Here is a 21,440-nt window from a genome sequence, read left to right as displayed (position 1 = left end):
AACATTTTTCTTTGATATTTAAATTGGATAGCTCATTTTTTCTGAAAGATCCCTTTATTTATATTTATATTTATATATTTATATATTTATATATATATATATATATATATATATATATATATATATATATATATATATATATATATATATATATATATATATATATAGTGATTATGACATGAACTAGTGGAACATTCAGGAGAGCTGGGAATTTGCCGCTTTCCACAACTTACAGTTTGTTGTTCCTAACAGAAACTTGTAACAGTTGAGGTTTTGACTTTGGCAGAATCTCTTAGACCTTTATTGATGTTGTTATTAATATAGTTTATGTTCACACCAGAGAAGTGTTTGATAAATAACGAGGTGCTGTTAGTCGGACAAACACGTGTTGTAATATGTTAGCTAGTTCACATGCAACAGGATAAACTGTATCTTTTTTTAATCACTCACTTTCCTTCAACAGTTAGTAACGTTCATTTCTGCAACAATGTTTTGATTAGTAGTTTAGGTAGGGATGGTTAAGTGTGAAACAAAGTTCTCAATGTAGCAGTTGTTATACACTCACAATCAAAATTATGTTCAGCTGGTGCAACAGCCTGCACAACCTTTTGTAGGCGCAATGATAACAATAAAAATATCTTAAAATGTGGAATGATATCTATGAAGGCATTCTTTTTTTTTACTGAGAACAGTTTAAAAGGCGTGATGTATGTCCATTAGTGTTTCTTTGCTTTTTTTTGGTCTTTACAATAAAAGCACATGGAGACATTACTTTATCATAAAACAGCATCATGCTTTCAGAGGACAAGAGAAGAAAAAAAAAAAAAAAAAAAAAAAAAAGAGAGCGAGAGAAAAAACTGCACCAACTTTTGTCCCTGTATTAACATTCCCACCCTTCCCAAGAGCAGCTGATAGAGAGGTCTGATACTTTACTGTGTTTTCATTTATGTTTTTGGTCCCCCAGGTCCTCTTCAGTTTTTACGAATGTCAGCGTAGACCACTGGCTCCATCTTGTGGAATGAGTTTTTGCTGCCCGAGTGATCCAACTGGGCGTATATCACCGGGCCCTGGGAAATAATAAGGAAAGGGGCAGAAAAACAAGTCAGTGAAAGACACCAATATATCCAGATCGATCAAAGCACAGAGAGGGACCTTGATATATGCAGACTCCCTTTTGTTTTTTTCCTACTGCATCATTTTTAAACTCAGGAGGTGGTTAAATGTTTCATTAGTTGCCTATCAAGAGCCCATAATAAGTGTTTTGGTATTTTTCCAGTAGAACTTGTGAATGGCAGATTATTTCAATTCTACGTAATGGAAGAGGAGTTTCTTTTAGAGTTTGACACTGACTGGCTTCATTAGTGATTAGCCACAAGGTTGGAAAGGCAAAAACGCCTTCACATGTACACAGCTGATTAATCAATTAGTCAATCTACAGAACATGGATGGGAAACTATTTAAATAATTTAATTCAGTCGTTTTTATGCAGCCCAAGTTATTATTACAAGTAGTAAGCCATTAGTGAAGGGATGCATACTATATTGGCTTATTATACAATATTTGCGCATTTAAATCCATAACATCATGACAATAGTTGTGCACACTGACTGGGCTGTTTTTTGCATGTTTATTTTTGACTAATACTATACCTACAAGAAATGTCTATGTTAATGCATATGGCATACATGGGCAAGGGTGTGAGGTTCTTTTTGTTTTTTAAATGTTGAAGTTCAACCTAAGCTCCTATAATAAGTCTATAATAAACATTAAATATATTCATATTTTATCCCACTGCCATTACAGAATAAAATCAGGCATTCTTTTATATTAGTTCAATCTAGAGCCCTGGCTTCAAAATTGTAATTTTTACTATTTTCCACCAGATTGGGCCATTTTCTCAGGTTTGCCCTGTGGGGCAAATACATGCATTTAGTATACAGAAAAACAGTTTTTTAAAAGAAAAAAGCTGCCATTTAAAGAAACTGCCATTTAAAAGGGTGAACATTCTGAAAATGAATAAATATTTAATAGTGATGAGGTTGGTTAAAAGATTTAACTCAGTGAAAGTGGAAAAAACTGAAATTTGATGTCTGATTTTTTTGATGCAGACATTTTTCATTAGTTATCCGAGCTAATTTTTTTTTAAGAAGGATGTTCTATGGTTAATATATTCACAGCACTTTTACTGAAAAAACTGTGATAGCAGCATTTTCTTTTATTCAATCATCCTTGGACATAAAATGTTTAGTTTTTATGGGTTTTCTCAGTTGACCACGAACCAGTTTTCAAAGAAAATGTTGTAAAGGCTGCCGTGCAGTTTAATTTTACAATGTAAAGTGAATAGAGACAAACAGAAACCGAGAGAATACAACTTGTTTTTGTCCACAAAGCTGGTGGAAATGCCCTGGCTCTGAGCAGTTGCCAGGCAACCAGCGGAGACTCCAGAAGGTTACAGATAGAAATAGTCCGGCACATAACCCACAATGCACTTTGGACGTTCTACGGATTAAACGAATGAGATATAATCAAAAGGTAATAGGTGAGATTTGGAGGTGCTGGTAGGCAGATTGTTTTTCCATTGGATAGAGCAATGCTAGCTGTTTCCCCCTGTTTACAGTATTTGCGCTAAGCTAATCAGCTGCTAGAAATAGCTTGATATTTAGCGTACAGACATGAGTGGCATCAATATGCTCATTTAACTTCGTCTGCAAGAAAGCAAATAAGTTTATTTCCCAAAATGTCGAACCTTTCCTTTAAGTTGTGCATTTTTATTCTACGATTTGTTTTAAGAACGTATTTCTGACACTCTAATATTCTTGTTGCACGATCTTAAATTCTACTTTTGCAGTTGTTTGGACAAATAAGATGTAAATAAACTTTATTATAGTTAGTGTTGGATTCATGTTTAGGTTTTTGTGACGGATCTGAAGCACATACTGAACTTTGCACTGAATCAGTGGACGGGGATAGAGACTCAGTCCAGATCAGTTTGGATAAACAACATGAATGCAACATATTCCCAGTGAAATGGTGGCAGCCAGTGGATTTGTCGGTTCCCCAGCTCCTACCTGTAGTGGACCCGAGGGACTGGTACACCTGGAGCCCTCCAGGCTGGACTCCACCTTCTTTCGTGGTTTTGGTGCCTGAGAGCTCACGCTTTCCAAGGACGTACATCTATTTTAGGGTTTACGATTTTGCCGTGGTGTCGAGCAATCATTGGTGCACAGTCAAATGGAGACAAACAAAACCAATGGGACAAGACAAAAATAAAACATTGAGAGATGAGCAGCACAAGAAACACTAGCTGCAAACAAAGTGGATGGCGGCTCCCAGTGGTTTGGCAGAGATACTGAAAGCAGTGAGGAGACTAGAGGTGCACCGATTTGAAGTGATATCAGACTGGTGCTGACGCAGCTTTTAAGTACTCTAATTTAATAAATACCTTTATGAAACACTTTGCACAATATAAAAAAAGCTTTACACATTGGTTTCACAGGATAAATAGGCCTGAAAACTACGGTTTATTATAATTTGGATTCTTTTATTTTCAAAGACTCACCTTCTTGTCTGACTACTAAACTGGACTAGTATTATTTAAAGCTCCATTGTGTAATGTTTTGAGTTGATTCTTAGAAAAAACCCTTCCACTTCCACCAACTAATCAAAGTATTCTTGTGAGCGTAGAATCTGCTATTCAGAATCATTTCAGAATACGTACGAGCGAGTCGCTCGAATGGCGGCAGCCATGTTGCGCCTCCATCTTTAAAATACATTAGCCAAAGAGGGACATACCTCCGCCTTTCCCTCTTTTAAACTCCGTGGCACTGTGACGAATACCAGGGGGGAGATTACTCGATCTGCCGGCAGATTTGAAAGCCTGTTGAAGATGGAGGATCACGCTGATACTTTACTAACATTAGCTTGCATTCGTTTGGGAACCCGATAGCTGATGTAAGCAATGAAATGGTACCAAAATAACGAAAACGTAAAACTATTATTACACTGGTAAGGGACACTCACGGACAAAGTCGTACTTCTTGGAATAACACGGCCACCGTAGGAGTTAAAACGCAATCGGAATGGGAGGGGCTAGAAAGTAATATTCAGTTGGTTGTCATGTACAATTTCACCGCTAGATGAGAGAAATTCTTACACAATGTAGCTTTAAAATAAATAAAAAAAATAAGTTGATGGCAGGCCAAAATTAAGTTTGGATGTCGTCGGGATTGTGTGCTCTCTGTACTCCGCCAAAGATTGTTGAGGACAATAAAGAAGCATCATTCTGTAACACCACTCTACAGTGTTTTTGTAGTTCCCAACAACTCCAACAGAATGATGCTTCCTCGCTCTAGCGATCTGCCTCACGTTAGTTTCAGTTACACTTCCATCTACATGATTTCAATAATTGAAGTTAATAAACAAAATATTTGGCAACATGGTGGCCCAGTGGTTAGCACTGTGGCCTCACAACAAGAAGGTTCTGGGTTCGAATCCAGGTCGTTCCGGGCCTTTCTGTGTGTAGTTTGCATGTTCTCCCCATGTTTGCGTGGGTTTCCTGCAGGTGCTCCGGTTTCCCACACCATCTAAAACATGTACTAGGTTCTCCAGTCAGTGCCCGGGCGCTGTGATTGGCTGCCCACTGCTCCCTTGAGGGATGGGTTAAATGCAGAGAATGAATTTCGCTATGTGTATGTGACAATAAAGTAACTTTACCTTACTGTGGTAGGCACTTCGCTTTTGGCTTCGTTGGGCAAAAATTCCATAATAATCTTTAAGCATATTTTAACCCAAGTGGACTGAAAGAAAACTAGACTTCTGCACCTCCTCTTTGCTCTGTATTCAGGCTTCAGAAAATCTAGCCGTCACGTGAGACTTTGGTAAATCACAGGTCATTTTAAAGAGATCAAACGTTTCTATTGGCTGCTCTGAGCATGCATTGCTCGTGCGACAAAGAGGGGAGAGCTGCAGGAAGAGGTCTCACTCCACATGAAATTCTGCCGGATTTTTTTTGCATTCTACCCACTGCAGCCTTAAATATGTATCCAAGTAAATAAAACTATCAAGATCGAACAATATAAATGAACTTGGATCAGGGTTGTATCCCAAAATCTTGCATTATAGTAAACTGAATATCTTCAGACATCACTTTGGGCTCCTGGGAATTTTAATAGTATTTTTCTCCATTTTAATGTCTTTTACAGACCAAGCCACAAATCGATGAATGGAGAGAATAATCAGCTGATTAATTGAATAATCGTATCGGCAGCCAGTGGTACTACATTTACTCAAGTACTGTATTTAATATAAATTCTAAGCAGTAATATTAATCCAGAAACATAATAGTAAAACAATGACAGGGACCATTTTACTGCACTGTGAATACTTTTACTTTAAGTACATTCTGCTGATAATACTTGCATACATTGACTTAGGAAAGGTTTTGAATGCAGGACTTAACTTGTAGTTGGTATTAATTAAGTAAATGATCTGAATACTTCCTCCTCCTGGTTGCAGCGCTGCCATTTATTGATTTGTACTTAGATCAATAAAATTAATAAGAATCAAACAGGTTATCGGTGCACCTCTAGTAAAGACAATGTATAACAATTTGTACAGAAAGAGAGGCAGTTTAACGTCAGCTACATAAGCTTTATTCACAATGACTGAACTCAACCTCGAAACATTTTTGTTGACCGCACGTTCCATTTACAAAAAAGCTGGCGATAAGAGGGACACACATGAAGAAGACGGTGGTTAGTTTGAAGTGTTAGCGGCAAAAGAGAATGAACAATGACTCGACAACATGCAGATAAGGTGACCACAAGCTGATCAATGATGTTAATAGAAAGTGTTGCTGTGAAGTTAGTTAACAAACAGTAAAGGAGCAGAGTGACTGGCACCAGTGACAACAGAAACCCCAAAGATCGCTGCTACGTGGGCTCAAACCATCCAACAGCCAAATAGCAGCTAGCAGCCTTTAAAATAATTGCTAATTTGCTAACAATGCTAATTTCCCATAATAAGGGGTCAATACGTGGTTATCTCATTGAGATGAACAGAGCGAGTGTGGCTGCAGCATGCGAGGTAGACATGGCCAAACTACCTCAAGCACACAAAGGAAACTACGTCTAGCTTTTGACCATGCCTTTAAACAAACATGTTATAATTAGTAACAACATCCGATCACCCAAAAGACAAAAGCCCAAAACAAACATTTGTATTCTCCACAAAGAGGAGAGAGTGAACCCTGCTCCCATGCAGAAAGAGTTAGCGAGGTGTGAGGATTAAATCTCTGAAGGAGTCAAATATTACTGGATATAAAAAGGATTCAAGAAACCAGCTCAAAACACACATGCGGCATAAAGTCCATCTGAGAAACTTACCTGACATTTCAACAACAATAAAACACTGGGAACACTTATTCATGATTAGCTTGGTTCCATCTACTTGTTGAAAAGGTAAAATAACATTTAATTCCACTGATTAGACGCGTGAGGATTAATGTCACACATATTGTATTATAATCAGTTTGACCACTCTGCTAGCTGTAAATACTGTACCTGTGTATTGTTATAATTTTTAATACCAATTGGCATTTTTTCCAAGTGGCAAGGTAAAACATCTTCTCTATACAGAATGCCAAGTTAACAGTGGAACAAATAAATGACATAATTAAATTAACTAATTCATTATAACAAATATTGGAACCGACAATAAAAAAACTGGCCTTAGAATGTACATAAATAATCCCTATTTAACATTTATAAGCAGTATTCAAATATTTAATAAACGTTCATCACACACTATAATGTAGTTGTATGCAGATATAAAGGGCTTTTCGGTGTATACTATACATTATGTTGTACTATATTTTACATTACATCCCATACTATATAATGTTAATATGTTATACTGTTTTATTACATTATATACTATATTATATTTCTATATTAATTAATACAGAAAAACATGTATCATTACTTATGTTTTCTCTTTAATTGCTCTTGTATAGTTGCCATTTCTACTTTTATTCTTATTTTAGTTATATATATATACACACCTCTTGTTATTTAGGTTTTACCTTCTCTATTTACCTGTACTTATTCCTCTTGTTGTGCTGCAACGAGTCTATAAATGCTTATCTTATCTTAATTCCTCTTTGAAGATATTTTAAAATAATTTATATTAACTTTTACTACATTATCATACATTATCTGCGTACACAGCAGCCTCCATTTATGGGTGCCCACAGGAGGAGTTATAGTTGTTAACAAATACACAGATAACCATTAACGTGTGTGACAAGGTATTTATGAAATGTTTATACACTGCTAATAAATGGCGTTACGAATGTTCTCGCAGACGTCAACTTACTTTCTAAATCCCTTTTGTTATTTTGGAAACTAGGTTTTGTGTCGTGTTGCTGCAGCGGTGTTAATGTGATCAATCAGCGGCAGTCCTTCTACCTGTAATACAGTTTATGTAAGACTGCACACTTACCCTTCATAGTCATGGCGGTTGTGAAGCACCCTCATGACAACGCAGGCAGCTACAGCGACGAGGACGAGCAGAACCAAAGCACCACAAACTGCTCCCACTATAATGGTAGTGTTGCTCGGAGGAAGAGATTCTGGACAAACACAAGAGTGACAACACATGGTTGGTTAAAATATAAAAATAAAAACCTATGTCCTTAGTATGTTTGGGTAAATGTCTCTGTTTAGCACCTTTTAAAAAACAGTCCTTACCATGGATAAATGGTTTATTTTTTTAAACTCAGCTATACTGTAAGTCTGGCATTTTGTCAATTTAAGAAAAAATAAAGCTTCCAGAAACCCAAAATGCAAGGGAAATGACACAGGAGCTTATAAAAATGTACAAGATTTTCAAAAAATATATACCGGTATTTTCATTAATGAATGCACACAAAACAATGTAGTAAATACAACTATGGCCCGGTTTACACGAGAACGCTCGCGGGTAAAAACGATAAAATATTTTATCAGATGGGCCTTTCGTTTAGACGGCGATGGCGTTTTGGGGCTTAAAAACGCAAAAAAGTGAAACCACCCTCCAGAGTGGAAATCTTAAAAAGACTCCACCGTCGTGTTCCCGTCTAAAAGGGTAAAAACGCAAACGTCTGCAGCCTCTATTGTTGTGGTGGCTGGCGACCACCCCATATTTCGTTACATAAATCAAAATATAGAGTGATTACTCGCCCGTAGAGATGGTCCGATACCGGCTCTGATACTGCCTAAAACGCTGGTATCGGGAAGTACTGGATTTTATGCACCGATCCGATACCATGTAATAAAGCCCTAAAGAAAATCTCCGTTAAAGTAGTTTATTCATGTTCTTTTTCCGTTATAACTGACTGTCAAACTGGATAATAAAAGAAAGTTGTGTGGCGTTCATTGTTTGTGTTTGCTCATGTTTCACAAAGAGTTTAACCTGAGCCAGACCGACAACAACGATAGAAATCATATCACATCCATACAGGGATAGTAGTATACGGTTGTTAAAACATAATAAAATATATGACACACTGGTATCGGATCGGTACTCTGTATCGGCCAATATGCAAGTTCAGGTATCAGAATCGGTAAGCAAAAAATGGTATCGGGCCATCTCTACTCGCCCGTGGCCACTCCGCCGTTGGGTATCCACAGCCTGCCTATACTTGGTCCGGATGGCTTTCAGCTTTGATGATATCTGACTTTTACAGATGGCGTCTTTCTCGTGTGGATAGGACGTCCCTCCAGGTACAGGATACTGCTGAAGAAATTCGATCCATAGGTCTATATATTTTGACTGGCAGGACTCCCAGTCCACGCCCTGTTGTGCCACCTCCTCGTCTGTCCAGACAAAATTGTCAGCTTTTGTTGTTCACTTCAACATGTTTTAGTTTCGCGCTACTAGGGAGAGAAGTAGAAGGAGGGTTCTACAGTTTTGCGTTTTCTCTTCAGATCATTTCCTTCTAAACATAGCCTAAAATATAGTCTATTTACATTGAAAGTGATTTTATCCAAATGTTTAGACTTTTTCATTGAAAGTGTATGTCTGCCGATGAAAATTACTGAAAAAATTAATAAAAGTTTTTAAAATATCTTTTAAAAACACATTTTTGTGGTTTATAGATATTGATGAGATACTGTGTGAAAGCCCAACCTCAGCAACTGTTTTTCTCGGCTTGTCCCTACATGATGTATAAATAAAGTTGTGTTAGTGTACATAAAAGGTCAGGTTCAAAACTGGGAGTGTCGCTGATACCTGGGAATCCAGCAGGAACAAAAGCATCTTTGTGTTTAGGAAAAATAATACGGCAACTCTTTGTAAGAGCTAAAAAATCGTAGTCAAACATGTTTTGATAAACACACAAACGTCTTCTATTTAGGCTCTGCATTGCTTCCTAGATACAAATGCTAGATACAGAACAATGTCCCACCTGGAGGGTGGGGCAACCACCGCTGAGCCATAAGATAACGAGCCACCACATGCACATGTGGGCTTCATGTAACTGAAAAACAAGTAACAAGAATGCACCTGCTCATTTGGCTGCAAACGTCTACGGAGAGAGCTGCAGCAACGATCATTAATTCAAGATTGATAACATAGACTTTATTGTCCCAAAGGAAATTTGTCGTGGACACATACAGAATCACATACAAAATGTTTGCAGTTCCTAGAACATAATGTTCCTAGAACACTTTTTTTCTCCTATTCCGACTGGACCAATTTGGGGATTATTAAGTTCCTCTGGCCACAGTTCCTGTAACCCTGCCCAGCTCCTACTTCAGGGCAGGGTCTTTTCCCCTTTTCCCCTTTCCGCATAGTGGTGGTTAGATGGCTGTGTTATAATAACAAAAAGTCAGTTCCTATGGCCACTTGGCCAGTGTAAATGCAAATGGGAAACCGGTTTTGGGGGAGAGTAGTTAGTAGAACTGTTTAGAAGTGGACTGTTCCTAGAACTACATTCCTCTTAACTACTTGGTCGGAAAGAGGCTCTATAGTCATATTATGGCCACTAGAAATCCTTCAATCTGGCTGGCTGGAAACTTTTAATAACCAGACAGCTATGACACAGGTGGTTGTTTGCAGTTCTAAATGAATGCAACATTTAGGCTGAGCTAAAGATCATGTAGTAGAAGTATTACCTGTGTACCCAAAATGAGAACAATGCAAATTTCATTTCAAAACGTGTTTGCATGACATCCAAATTAACTCCTGGCAGTAGGAGGAAAGACAGCACACAACTCTGACTACAATACCACAACGAGGCGGTCAAAATACTCTGTCTGGTGGCACCTTGAACAGAAAAACTAATCTTTAAAATGAAATTAAGCTAGTTTTAACACTTTAGATCAGCGGTCACCAACACGTTGATCGTGATAAGTCGATCAAAAAGCCTTTCATTTAAAAATGTATTCAATTTCCACCAGCAGAATGCTCTCTCCTGGAACTGTAAAGCATACCATCCCTTCCTGCGGCTCTTATTTCACATTAAAAAGCTTTCTAGAACCACAATCAGACAATCAGACGGATGCTTTTATTGGAAACCAGCTGCAGGAAATGCAATGGGTTGGCTTGTTGCTATTTGTCACTAAAGCTTCATGGGTCTTTTTTTGGCATTGTGTACATTTTGGATTGGCACCTTACTGATATTTTAGATTGATTCTTCCTGCACAACAATTTCCTTTGGGACGATAAGTTCTACCTTATCTTATCTTATGTAAACAACAAGCACTTTTCACAGCATTGTTTTCCCCGTTGTTGCAGTGAACCAGTTTTACTTATTGCAGGCACAAACGGCACAAGAAGAAAACAGCCAAGAAATGCCAATTAGATGATGAGTTGCGTGCAGGTAACCGGTTTTAGAAGCACAGCTCCAACATTACGGTAACAAAGTAAACAAGACCTTTTCCCATCTTGTTGGAAAGTCACTCATGCTGTGTGTGCATTGTTTATGGCCACACACAGAAGATCCAGTGTTTCATGTTTCTTTTCTATACTGCAGACTTTCACATTTAACATGTGTTTGTTTTTTTACACGCCTTATGATTTAGGTCTAAAGATGACTAAAGTGAGATTTAAATAAGATTCAAAAGTCAATCCTATTGGTTTTAAAACTAGATTTAAAGCTTGGTGCAGCAGCATTTTAAGATAAACCATTATTTGCACGAGGTTTTAATTAATTCTAGGTGGTGGAACCCACCCGCTGTGTCCAAAATGGCACCCTTCTTGTGAGTAAAAAGCCAAATTGACAGGGAAAAGTCTCCCTCTTTTCCTGGAAACAAGACAGATTCGGCACAATGAGGCACACTGCAGGCTCAGACAGCATTTTCACACACCGCCCAATTAGCGTGTGTGTATGCAGTGCGTGCTGAGAGTCAGTGAATGGGTGAAGGCCGCACTCCTGCTCAAACCATAACAAGACGCAGGTACATCTTGTTTAATCATGATTTTTAGATATTCCTGCCTTAAAGCTGAAACAGAGTTTTGTCTTTGAAAGAAGTCCTTTACAATAATAATCATTTTGATTTCAATTTGAAAAGAAGTGAGGGCGTTCACCTTTCAGAACGACCCTGAGCTCTGTTCGAGCTGGTGTTCCCGTTATGTCCGGCGGGTTCTTCACGTCGCAGAAGAAGGTCCCGTTGTCGCTAAACTGAGCCGGACTCAGCTGTATCGAGACGTCCCTCTTGTTTATGTCTCCAATAAACTGCACTCTGTCTCTGAACTCCTCTGGTCCTGGGAATCCTTTCCCACTGGAAAAGTAGAAAATCTACCAAAAGAGAAGGAAATTGAGATTAAACTTCACACACATTATTCTGTCGACACGGTTCACCATTTGTCTAGAAGATACAGTATTGCATGCGGTAGTATTAATAAGAGAAAAGAATGGTAGGGCTAGTAAACATGGCTAAACAATAATGTCTTTCTATTTTAAACTTTCCTTGATGCCTTTGCAACATGGTTTTTGGATTAGAACAATAGTTCACAATGAAAAATTACTTTAATGTATTATGTCATAGGAATTTATTACAAAATAAATAAATAAAATAATTATTTTAAAATCGTTAATAAACCAGGTTAATGCTGCAGCTACATTGATATTCCAAATGAACGATCACAGAGACGGTTGTAGAGTCCCTGTACAAACCGAAATACCAAGGTGGCAGGTTTTTTTTTTCTAAGATTATCTTTTGGGCATTTTAGGCCTTTATTTGACAGGACAGCTGAAGACATGAAAGGAGAGAGAGAGGGGGGGGGGGTATGACATGCAGCAAAGGGCCACAGGTCGGAGTCAAACCCGGGCCCGCTGCGTCGAGGAGTAGACCTCTATATATGGGCGCCCGCTCTACCAACTGAGCTATCTGGGCGCCCCCAAGGTGGCGTTTTAAGACTTATACACTCTATTTGGGGGGGAAGAAGAAAAATGTTGTTTCTGTCTGGACAGAGAGAAACCGATGCATTTAACTGACTTAGTGTGGACATACTCCCAGTATTGACTGCATGTATCTGTTCTGGCATGACTTCTCTGCAATTTAAAAACCTTACAGCTATGTCATTATGTTTGCAGGAGATGACAGCAAACAGGTAGGAGGCTCCCGCCCACCCTGACTGATCTGTAAACAAAAAGGAGTAGGTATTGTGGACGGAGTGGACATGATCTGTAATCCTCACCCGCCCCACAGTCTCCTTTGATTCAATACAGCAGACTTTGCTTTCTAGGATAAACGGTTTAGATTTTAGAATTTAGTTTAGAATCGGATGTCTCCGATTAGTAAAACACTAACAGAATCACCATCATATTAGGACTGTCCTCGATTAAAGACAGACATTCTTAGTTGACTAACGCTCATAAAATGTTGTCGACTATAATTGATTAGATGATTTAATTGACAGATCAGTAAAACTGAGTTTCTCTACAAAGAATCAAGCAAAAGCACCACTTCAAATCTATTTTTTTTTTTTTTTGGGCTTTCCGCCTTTATTTTGACAGGACAGCTAGGTGAGAAAGGAGAGAGAGAGAGAGAGAGAGAGAGAAGGGGAGACATGCAGGAAATCGTCACAGGTCGGAATCGAACCCTGGACCTCTGCGTCGAGGCATAAACCTCCAAGTATATGTGCACCTTCTCTACCCACTGAGCCAAAAGGACCACACACCACTTTAAATCTTGTGTTACCAGAGATAATTTTCTTGAAAATAAGTCATTCAGCATGAAAAAAGCATAAAAAAAAAAGACTAATCTACTAAAGATATCTTATTCGACTGAGCCTAAAACGATTAGACTAATCAACTAAAAGGGGGCAGCCCTAAAACATAGGAGCGGACAAAGACAGTTTTAGCACTTGACAATAAATCTTGATGGTTTGAACATGACATCTGTGGTAATCAACAGCTTTATGAATCATCACTAATACTGCCGCAGCGTTTACCAAAGAGCTTTGTGTTACAAGAATAAAAACTAAACAAGAGTACTAAAAAAAAAAAATCACACCATGAGATGAAATTATGGTGCTCAAACAAGATTGAGTCACAAGATAAATGGATGAAAGCAAACAGAAAACAAACAGAGATTACAGAGCTACAGTGACACAAGGTGGAAGCAGGAGCAGGAGTTAAAACCGCACACAAATAAAAGATACAGTATAAATAAATGCCCAGCACTGAGATTGTATCTACGATGAAATTGTAACCTGCTGTATACTGAAACCATGCCATCCCAGTGAGCATTTACACCGAGGCGCAGCTCTTCATGTGTCGGTGCAGATAAAACAAAGGCAGGAAAACATCCTGGAGCTGCGGGGAATCTTCCCCACAGCGGATATGACCAACAAGGACTCACCACGTATGGAGAGTTGGAGAACGGATTGTCGGGGTGACTCGACTGAAAGCTCCAAGTTACCGAGGTGCCGCTGCTGACCACTTCATTGGACCTAAAGGTGCATCGAAGGGTTCCTGTAGTGCCGTTCTGCATCATCACTTCAGAGTCGGCGTGTATGTCGATTGCAGATGAAGGTTTTGTGACTGTTAATAGTTAAGGAAATAAAAATAATAGTTAAAAAAAAGTTTCCTGGAATTAGACAAACTGTTGAATGCATCATGGTGTAGTGGGATGGTAAAAACGGAGCATATTACTGTGTCACAGAATGCAGTACAACATGACTACAAGCGCAGCCTCAACATATTAGAGGGGGATGTGTTGTGTTGTTTCAGGTACCAGAGAAACAATGAAACACAGTCCAGGAAGTCCAGTTGAAAACGGATTAAAGACTTTAAAGCACATGTGTCAAACTCAAGGCCCGCGGGCCAAATCCGGCCCCTTGCTGGTTTTGATCCGGCCCCGCATATCAATTAAGGTTCATGATAAATTTTCAAAATTTTGCCGCTTTTTCTGAAGGTTTTTGTCACTTTTGCCATTGTTTTTTTTTTCAATGCTTTTGCCACTTTTTAAGTTGTTTTTTGAAAGTTTTCTGAAGTTTTTTCTCTCTGCTTTTTTCAACCTTTTTGTTGCTTTTTTCTTCGATGGCTAAGTTACTTTTTTGGGGCTTTATGTCGACCAAGCTGTAAGTGAAAAGACTATATGGGACATGCAATAATACAGTAAAAGATGTTTGACTTTTTCTATTAAATAAAGCATGTCAATAAACTTTACATGTCTGGCCCTTGATGTAATTCTTAGTTTCCAGTTTGGCCCTTAGTGAAAGTGACTTAAAAGGCTTCTCAGATGTCAAAAAGGGGTATTGTAATGCTCACAGACAGGACTTTACAACTCTGGAAATCACAACGATCACAAGCTAAAAGATGACGTTCACGTTCTCTACCAGTAATTTGTGCTTGCATGTACGCACGCACGCGAATGGCCAAATAACGTTGCATTGCAGAAAAAGTTGAGCTTGGCTTATCTTTTGCCGACAACATTCACATTCCTGCGTTGTTTCCGTTCCCCTGCAACTGGCACCATTAGATTCATTATTTATATCATTCATTATTTTGTTGATCATTTGGTCAATTAAAACACACATCACAGTTTGCCAGAGCCCATGTAGCCATTTATAAAATAGCTTGTTTAACACACAAAGATATTGTTACTCTAAGATGTTACATATTTTATGAAGATATATATATTATTTATACACATTTGTCCTAAAAAACTATAAAAATAAGCAAAACTCACATTTGAACTAGACAGGAAGCTGAATTTTCGGCATCTTTGCTCAGAAAATTACCTATAATTATTAATTTATTATCAAAATTGTCAATCGACAAGAGATGAATGAACAGTTTTCTGACACGTCTTGTGGTGTCCAGAAAGTATCAAGGATAATGCTGTCTCCTCTATACTTCCATCTCTCGCCTCTGTATCACAGTTCTCTACATTTTATATCCAACTTAGGGCTGGGTGATATGGCCAAAAGAGAGAGAGATAGAGAGAGATAGAGAGAGCGAGATAGAGAGAGAGAGAGATATATAGAGAGAGAGAGAGACACACACACACACACACACACACACACACACACACACACACACACACACACACACACACACACACACACACACACACATACATACATACTACCAGGCAAAAGTTTGGGGGTCACTTAGTTGCAAAAGGGTTCTCGACTGTTGTAGAAAGAAGTGGCTGACCTTTAATGCAATATCAACATACAAAACCATTCATCCAATGTTCCAAAGGCACATTCTGTTTACTAATCTGATATCATTTTAAAAGGCTAACTGAGAAAACAGTGGAGAACCCTTTTGCAATTATGTAAGCACATAATGTAATCTGAAAACGGCTGCCCTGGTTAAAAAAACAATGCAACTGATCTCAGATAGTATTCTGTCTATAATGGAGTGGAATGGAAATTTCTCAGTGACCCCAAACTTTTGACTTGTAGTGTATACATATCATCTAAACTGGATTTTGCATTAGGTAGGCCTATATGTTGTACCTCGTCTGTTTTTTGACATGCTCTATTTTATGATTTTAGTAACCTTGTAATGGTGTGCTATCTTGGCCAAGTTCTCCCTTGAAAAAGAGATTACACTCAAATGACTTAATCAATTCCATCAAATAAATAGCATTGTTATTGTAGCAGTAAAAACTGAGGTTACAGGTTGTTGTGGCTCAGCGCTGTGTTTTAGTGCTGAGGTGGCCGCCATTTACTGAATTATTTCCCACAAATTAATGAGGTTTCATTTATTGCATTCACTCAGTCCCTGTACCTTCTAAACTTTCTTATAGGTCATGTGGTTTTAGTACTTCTAGTTTATTCTCTGCTGATCGGCTGTGTGCTATACAGGCCAACAAATCACTGTGTAGTGCAGTGCAAAATATACAGTGGAGGTCAGATCATGAACAATCTAAATGAGCCGATTGGAAATCAAACTATAGCTAGTTTGATTTCAGACTAAGGTGAATAGGTGAATATATTTAATGATTTGGATGATAAACACAACAATCTGTTATCTTTAACATCCCTTAAACTGTTTTAATATGATAACTGATCAGTTTCTGTTAGTTTTGTATGTATAAATTCAAGTGTATGGAAAGGCCTAACTAATTTGTGCACCAGAATTCTTAAAAACAAAAAAGGGAAGAAAAACATGGGAGCATTGTGCAATCTTGAAGAACAAATCATCATTATATTCTTGACAAGTTTGTTAGAAATATCTACAACAGTAATAATTACAATTGACAGAAGAAGAAAAAACAACTTCATCTTACAGAACTGGGTTTATGAAAGTTAAATACTGACTGTATAGCTTACTGATTAATAGTTTCGCTTTGCCAGACCCTCCTCCAAAGCGCGCTGGGGGAGGGTCTGGCTACTCCACATAGATTGTCTGGCAGCAACGGAGCAATCCCGGAAGTGGAACGTCAAGTATATAGACTAACTGATTAATAACTTGAACAGGACAGCTCTATTAGGAGAAATGTTTGACAGCACAGTCACCTTAATGTCCTTTCAACAGAGAGGTGTACAATTTTAAACATCATACGGTGCATTAAAAACAGAAGAAACTGTTCTGTCAGCAATAGCTTTAAGATAATTTCACAATATGAAACGGAAGGAGGCATTTGTCATCCATTTCCTCCAGTCAGATGTTATTAGTCTGTGATTCAACGCAACCAGTGCACTTCTGCAAACTTCAGGATGTCGCTATCTAGCTGTCAAGTATTAGATAGGAAATTAACTGGTGGGCTTTTTCATCTGTTGCAAATCATGCAAATCCTTCTCACATGCAGTTGTGTTGCAACTTGTATAACTGCACATACATACATACATACATACATACATACATACATACATACATACATACATACATACATACATACATACATATATATATTACTTTATTAGGGCCCATGCGCCGACAGCGGCAAAGGCCCTATTGAAACTGAAGGAATTATTTTCTCTGCAAATGAATCACCTTTTTGAGGGGCTTAACATACTCAAAAACTCACCAAAATTGGCGGTCGCATCAAGCCTGGTGAAAATGTACGTGTTTTAAGGGTTTCGGGAATAGGCGCACAAAAATGGCTCGCTAGCGCCCCCTACAAAGTTGAAAAAATTGAGCCCCTGCAGTACGTTTAACGTAGACTAACGAAACGTGGTACACATATGTAGCATGTCAAGACGTACAAAAAAGCTCATTGGAGCAATACCCTTAACGCAACAGGAAGTCCACCATTTTGAATTGAAAGTTCGAAATTAGTGTGATTTTGGCCATTTCCACATGTCGTACTTTAATGAACTCCTCCTAGAGATTTCATCCGACCGACTTCAAATTTGGTCTGTGCCATCTTAAGACGTTAAAGATGAAAAGAATTGTAATAGTGCAAAAAATGCGAAAGTTATAGAGGACCAACTTCCTGTAGGGGACCATTGAAACAGGAAGTGGGTGTAACTTGAGCGTACATTGACTCGAAACTTTTCAGGATTCATAAGAGTCCAACCTTACAGGTCGATACTGACTCAAAGTTATAGCGCCCCCTAGTGGCAGGAAGTAGGCCTAAAAGTCAAGGTGCTATACTTCAACGATCTTCTCCTAGAGATTTCATCCGATCGACTTCAAATTCGTTTTGTGCCATCTCAAGACCTTAACGATGAAAAGCTTGAGTTTTCGTCCAATGGTGTGGGCGTGGCATGACCGCCATTTTGAGCATTTATCAATAAACGAAGAAGTTGTTGTATAGATTGTCATATCTGCCCGAACTTTCTCACGTTTGACAAGGGTCCAGGCCTGAGGACAACTACAGGCCAAAACCTTTTGGTTATAGCGCCCCCTGCTGGCAACAGGAAATCAGCCTTATATGACAAACATCATTCGATTTACATAAAACTTATGTGTGGTCCACATGTGATATTGAACCTATATTTTAACCGAACCCATGTACGGCTTTTGCACCGTTTAAGGTAGACTATTGTGTGAGGTATCATTGAACTCAGTAGAGAGGTCCTTTGTCATTGGTCATGGTTTTGCCCGCCCCCTATGATTAAGCCACGACCCCATTCATAACTTATGACCCGTTTGACGTAAACTATCGTGTGTGAGATCATTGAACTCAGCAGAGATTTCCTTTTTCATTGGTGACGGTTTGCGATGTCTGACGGTCGCGCAAATACACAGGCGCATGGAGCGCCGTCCACCAGTAACCCTGACGCGCAAGGAGGTGCGAGGGCCCGTCCAATGCTGCTTGCAGCTTTAATATATGATTATAGCTTTACTATCTGGGTCAGGAAGAGGTTAGCCAAAAAGGATATTAAATGTTTTCTTAGGTTTTTGGACGCTGAGCTAGTCAAGCAAAGAGTCAGGTAACCTACAGAGCTAATGCGTTAGCACTGTGTGTTAATAATAACTGTTAATTAATGCTAATGGTAAAGATATATTATGCAGTAAATTACTGTAAATAGTGTGCTGGTTAGTTTATTAGAACACTATCCCCTGGCTGATTAGGGCTCGTATCGTTCAAAAGTTTTCAATACTTTGATACCGGTTCAATACTTTTTTCAATACCAATTTTATAAAATAAACAAAAAGAATTGTGTGTCAATTATAACTGTTAGTCAATGCTAAGGATACATATATGGCTTGCTGTAAATAGTGTGCTGGTTAGCCTATAAAACCAACGTTAAGGTCAAATTTATTTATAAAACACATTTTAAAAAATCCACCAAAGTGCTGTACAAACCAGAGCAGGTAGCTAAAATCCCCACACACAAAACATGGCACACATGCAGCTCATAGGCACACCAAAACAGAGATCAGACACATCACGAGGATCCGTATATATCCACGAGGAGAATTCAAAAGAATAAAAGTGTGTTTTGAGTCTGGACTATTCCCCGGGCGACACGTAGCTAGTTACCGTAGAGACCCACGCCTAACGACGAATCTGGCACTTCAATGTGGCTTTTTTTATCGCCCAAAACACCTCCATGATAGCACACATTTTTAAACCTTATCTGTGTTACTTGAAGTCACCCTTTAAATCGGCATATATTAAACACACCCAGCGACCCTTATTTCAGCTCAACATTACCGCGTACAAACTGGTAAGCCTCCCTATTATTATTAACGCTGTGATCCCACCTTCACCTTTGTAGACACCATGGGCGGTAGCCACCACTCTGTACCAAATCATATTCGGTTTTTAGTGAATTTAACACTTCCTTAATACATTATCTGTAACGTTATGTCGATGTGTGGGTACAGGGATGGGTCTAGCTTACACTCCCAAGATAAATGTTTTTGGTAGTTTTAAATCTCGACTCTAGCTACGAGGCGTGAACAAAGGTAACGACACATTAATTAGCAGGATTGTGAATTATACACTCCCGTACATGAGATGCGACAACGCTAACTACGTTATAACAACGCTAGCTTGCTAACCTGATGTCCCACCTTAAATAATGAGCTCAAAATCAAACATTTCCAAATGGAAATTGAACCCAAGTTGGGCTACAACACTCACCTAATACAATACATAGCGTAAATCCAGTCAATAAAACACGCTTGCAGGTGATTTTTGACCATTTTGGCTCCATTATGTTGTTGTAAACAGGAGAGGTTCCTCTGATTTTTTTTCCACCCTCTATCGTATAAGGCGTTTCTTCTTCGTGGAGAGTTGCAGCGGCGGGTACAAAGTTCTGAGTGCGACTGCTGCCCCCCACAGGTCTACAAGTGCTATGACGGCTTGCAGCTGCCACCTGCATTTTACACTATGATATCTTCAGATATTTTCTACAAATAGTGCTGCAAATCAATACAGTGTAAAGAAACAAACAAGACTGTAAATAAAAACATATATCAGCTATTCATGTATTTATTTTAGCCTTATGATGACTTATGATGATGTCTTTCAATATAAGATCAAATACGAATATGAAAAACTTCATTGTGCACAGATGTGTACATTTTTCTTGGGTTTCACCAAGAACACAAGAGAGGCCGGACATTACAAACAGTACATAGCCAAGACGGCAAGACGGACAAAACAGACAATACATTTCATAAAAAGTGACTTTACAAAGGTTACATTTACAAAAGTAAATAAGTAAATAAATAGATAAATATAGCCTACTAAAAATGCTTGCTGTGCATAAAACCTGCAACCCGGAAGTCTGATTCGCCCTACATTCCATTAAGTACAGTTCCCAGTGTTATTACACCTTCATTCATAAATGCCCAGTGGGGAATTTTCGGTTGTTGCAGCAGTACAACAGACAGATAAGTATGGAAAGTAACAGAAAAAGTAATAAGGGGTAGATAAACTAAACTAAAAGAGAATATACTAAATATTAGAAACTATACACTATGCAGAGCATTTGGAGACAGATGACATGATAAAGAAAGTTGTGCTGCTAAAATGCCAGTGCCAGTGATGGTGTGATTAATAGCACCAGTCATAATATAATAGAACGTATAGCAAGGGTCAACGAAACATATTACCTTAGTATGGTATAATGGATATAATCAATATACTATGGTATATGGAATAGTCAAATACAGTCTATAACAATAATATATCAACAGTAAGGCAAGGTACATAATAACCATGTGATTGTTTCAAGTTGACCAGACATTGTGGAGAAATGGCTGTGTGTGTGTGTGTGTGTGTGTGTGTGTGTGTGTGTGTGTGTGTGTGTGTATACAGTTTGATAGCAGCAGGTACAAAGGATAGCAGGAAGCGCTCAGTTTTGACCCTGGGCGAGATAATCCTGTGGCTAAATAAACTGCCCATCTGCCTCCAGCTCGTCATGGAGGGGATGAGAGGGGTTGTCTAGGATGGCTTTAATGTTGCCCATCATCCTTCTCTTCGCACACTGACTCCAGGCTGTCCAGTTTCAGCCCGACCACAGAGCTGGCCTTCCTCACCAGTTTGTTGAGTCTGCTGGCCCCCCAGGCTTGATGCCACCACCCCAGCACA

The 21,440-nt window shown here is 38.7% G+C and overlaps 1 protein-coding gene across 1 annotated transcript; it reads right to left on the bottom strand.

Annotated features, from left to right (window-relative positions):
• Positions 1-483: 483 nt before the first annotated feature.
• Positions 484-20,117, bottom strand: mpzl1l (myelin protein zero-like 1 like). Its single transcript, XM_039777483.1, has 6 exons — positions 19,986-20,117; positions 13,848-14,029; positions 11,569-11,779; positions 7,501-7,630; positions 3,069-3,174; positions 484-1,067 (listed from the first exon to the last, which is right to left on the bottom strand). Exons 1-6 carry the CDS (start codon positions 20,056-20,058, stop codon positions 972-974), a joined length of 798 nt encoding a protein of 265 aa, XP_039633417.1. The 5' UTR covers positions 20,059-20,117; the 3' UTR covers positions 484-971.
• Between the last annotated feature and the right edge of the window lie 1,323 nt (positions 20,118-21,440).

Source organism: Perca fluviatilis, chromosome 16, assembly GCF_010015445.1.
Source record: "Perca fluviatilis chromosome 16, GENO_Pfluv_1.0, whole genome shotgun sequence".
NCBI lineage: Eukaryota > Metazoa > Chordata > Actinopteri > Perciformes > Percidae > Perca > Perca fluviatilis.
This window is presented reverse-complemented; position numbering and strand designations above follow the sequence as displayed.